The 3957-nt window shown below is 39.9% G+C and overlaps 1 protein-coding gene across 1 annotated transcript; it reads right to left on the reverse strand.

Annotated features, from left to right (window-relative positions):
- Positions 1–246: 246 nt before the first annotated feature.
- Positions 247–3679, reverse strand: LOC143294355 (fucolectin-1-like). The gene is made up of 3 exons (XM_076605810.1): positions 3480–3679; positions 2388–2627; positions 247–932 (listed from the first exon to the last, which is right to left on the reverse strand). Exons 1-3 carry the CDS (start codon positions 3664–3666, stop codon positions 652–654), a joined length of 708 nt encoding a protein of 235 aa, XP_076461925.1. The 5' UTR covers positions 3667–3679; the 3' UTR covers positions 247–651.
- Between the last annotated feature and the right edge of the window lie 278 nt (positions 3680–3957).

The following is a 3957-nucleotide window of genomic DNA, read 5'->3' on the forward strand; positions in this document are numbered from 1 at the left end:
GATCACATGTAAAGCAGTTTCAAGATAAAAGGGGTTACAATACTTATATGTGATTGGAAAAAAGACATGTAGACATTTCAAATAGTAAAATGTATTCAAATTATGAACGCTAAACTTGATATTTTCTATGTAATAATGGTATGAATTTCAACTCACAGAGACTGGTTTATTGTCTATACATAAGTTCATAAATGTATTGTTTGAAATGTATGAAAACAAAATAAAACTCGCCTAAATGAGAATAGGTTAAGTATATGCATTAAGACATATACAACTGATACATACTGGGTGGAACTGATATTTTCTCCAAAACTGGGTGATATATTCAAGTGATGTATTTACTTCAGATTACTGGATGTTTATGTCATTAAGTTCTTTGCATTATTGTTAGATTTTTGTGTTCAGTCCATTTTGTCCTATTCTCTTTTCATATTATGCACTTATGAAAATTGTCTATGTGTTGAAATATGGATTATGCAGTATTCCGCAGGTAATATCCTTGGAAATATTCCTGGCGTGATGTCAGTCATCAACAGTTTCAAAGAACTGAAATTAGACACTTGCCTTTTCCTAAATGACAGAACTGTTCCATAAATTTTAAAAGTGAAAACCTGAAATGACAGTTTGGAACTGCACATACTATCGACACGCTCACACTACCACCGCTTCAAAATCCTCATCGTACAGTTTGTAGAAGTCCCAACCATTCTCAGACAGAAGCGTGCGCGACATGTAGTACGTCAGCAGTTGACAGACCCTCTGTCCTGTCTGCTCCGTAGCCGCAGTCTTGGTTTTCAAGTTGACTGCTGTACATCCGGGTTCTTTGAGGCAAGCAGTGGTGCAGCCAATGACGCTCCTAGCCCACGTGGTTTTGATGACGTCAGCTGTTGCTTTCTTTCCGGTATGTCGGTGAAATTTGCCTTTTTGCGAATCTGCAAGAATACGGGAAGTACATACCTATTATCTCTCTCGCTATCTCTCCCTCTCTCTCTCTATATATATATATCGCTGCGTTTCATTGTGAATCTGTGCATCTATTTGCTTTGAAGAAGTTTTTGGGTCTTGATATGCGCACCCCTAATGACCTTGTATATGGTGAAACTAATAGATACCCTATAGTTGTAAATTCTGCTGTTCAGTGCATACGATACTGGCTTAGATTAGTACAAATGGAAGAAATTAGGATACCGTTGAAAACTTACAAAATGTTGTTTGATTTGGATTCTAGAGGAAAGAAAAACTGGGTAACTGATGTACGCATTTGTCTGTGTGAAAATGGTTTTGGCGAAGTGTGGTTCAATCAAGGTGTGGGTAGCATAAATGATTTCATTAAAATTTTTCGTCAACGTTTAATTGATTGTAGATGGCAAGCATGGAATGAGCATGTTCAAAACAGTAATAGATTTAGTATATATAGAACATTTTGCGGACTACATGATATGAAACCTAATTTGACGTTAAACATGGACAAATATCTAAGAATAATAACCACAAGATTTAGGTTGGGTGTGTCGAGTTTGGCTGTACATCGTTACAGATACAGTAAATTTGATGTTAATGATTTGATTTGCCCATTATGCCAGGAAGACAAAGAAGACGAAGTGCATTTTGTTTTGAGCTGCTCGGCTCTTAAGGGGTTAAGAGAAAGATATATTCCAGCCAGGTATTTCCGACAACCTTGTACATTCAAGTTGTGCTTATTGATGTCGTCCAAAAGGCAAAATGATGTATGGAATTTGTCCATTTTCCTGCACAAAGCGTTTAAATTTAGAGAAATTGCAACCTCATAATATGTTTTGCAAATGTATCTGTGTTTCATGTGATTTCATGTGATTTTGGTTTTCTCGTGTTTATTCAAACAAATGTGACGTAACAAATGTTGTTTGTGTACCCCTTCATAGGGGCTATGGCCTGATGAATAAATCATCCGTATCCGTATCTCTCTCTATATATATACATATAAAAGTATGAATGTAACCCCTTTTTGATGACTGTTGGTATTATGTACAGCCACACCGAAACTGAAGATGTGCGCGTGCACGCACACATACACACATATTACATACACAAACACACAAATATGCACGAATACACAAATATACACACCACATACATACATGCATACACCCCAGCTCCCCTCCCCGACACACACATACATACACATGCATGCACATTGATTAAAACTAGTTAACTGATGTTAGTATGATTATCTAAGTATTTTCAAGATGTTGATTGCATTGTTCTAATTAACCCTTGCTGCGTACATTTCCTTTCACACACACACACACACACACACACACACACACACACACACACACACACACACACACATTTCTCTGAAAAGGAGATCCTATCCTGAACCACCAAATTCTTTCAGTAGAATTTACCCAGCGTTGCCGGTGTAGCCAACACTTCCATCTCACAGAAGTGGAATGTTTCTGTGGCCTGATCTATCACCAGGGTGAGAAAGCGACCCGTGGTTGGCTGAGAGCAGCTGAGGGTCACTGTGGCTCCTGTAGGAACAGAACTGGGGTGGTGGAGACACTGACGACTGAAATCCTGCCGGCCACTCGACGAATTGAAGATGTAGCGGTCCAGGAGGATGTAAAAATCTGCCAGTCTGTAACCTGTGAATGAACGAACAGTTCGCTGTTGTCCGCGTCAGAAGCAGAAACAAAATCTGAATCATCATCTACCATTCAGAACTGTCACGGAACTGAACTGAACTTATGAGCACAGGTTCAAACAGAATACTTAGCAACAGAGCGCACAAGCATAAGGGGCAATGGCCTATACTTGAATAAATTATCAGTGTCCGTATCCGTATCTGTTACTGAAGGATTCTGTAACAGATAATCATCAGTTTCACAGCAAGAAGGAATCATAATTTGTCTATTCATAAAGAAAGAAAAGAAAAGCGATTTATCGCACGTCCAGTTGAAAGTGAAGCGGTGTCGAATCTCACAGAATTAAAACAAAACCTGTTTTGAATACATTTTGGCAAATGTCATGCAATATGTGATGGAAGCAGAAAAAAAGATGTGGTATTCAGTACATGAGAGATTAAAAAAATGTCTGGGACTATGGTACTTTTGAAATTCTAGGAATCTAATTTTCTGTTGATAACACATGTATCATTAGAATTCAATATAAAAACAAACTATTGTGCAATGAAAACAACCCTGGCTTTTTTAGAAGAAGAAATTGTTAATCTCATTCGGAAACAGATGGTTAAGACTCTAAAGGGTAACTGGTAAGATCAGCTGGAAGAGCACTGAACTTGCTTTCAAAATGTTGTATGTATCACAAATTAAAACAACAACAACAAAGAAAAACCTTTGCATTTTCCTTGACCATCTGAACGTGTTGTCATTCTGGCAGTGTCACTGTAGTGCTCAACAGGTCCCTCTCCCCACACTTTCCTGCAATGGGTATCGAAAGGTGAGTGTGTGTTGCTGTGGGTCTTTCTCTACACTTACCACAGCAGTCGCCTCTGTTGGTGATGACAACCTGGTGGACCTGGAACAAACCCTGCAGGTCCACGCGCCACCAGCGGTCGGGCCTGGATTCACCGATAAAGGTTTCAAAGCAGCTGCTGATGCTCGTGCCTTTGTATCCGTCCACCGCTTTCTGGGGTCGGCCATATGTTGGGTGACGACTGCTCATTGTGGCTGGCTTGTTCAAGGCCACGTTGGTCAGCTGAAGGAGCCCTGCATTGGGAGATGTTGAGGGAGAACAAAACAGTGTCAGTGTTAGAGAATTCAATGGTGAGATTCCACTTATTCCATGACACATCCGTGTCATGAAATGGTCGGCAGCAGCATGGTACCATGTCCTGCTATCTATCGTGCTATGAAACCGTGTTGTTCTTTATCATGTGTGGCACACATCGTGGATTCGTTGACACGGTCAGCAAACACAGCAGCGCGATTCGGAACATTATTCGTGAGTTCTGGC

Source organism: Babylonia areolata, chromosome 19 (assembly GCF_041734735.1).
Source record: "Babylonia areolata isolate BAREFJ2019XMU chromosome 19, ASM4173473v1, whole genome shotgun sequence".
Lineage (NCBI taxonomy): Eukaryota > Metazoa > Mollusca > Gastropoda > Neogastropoda > Buccinidae > Babylonia > Babylonia areolata.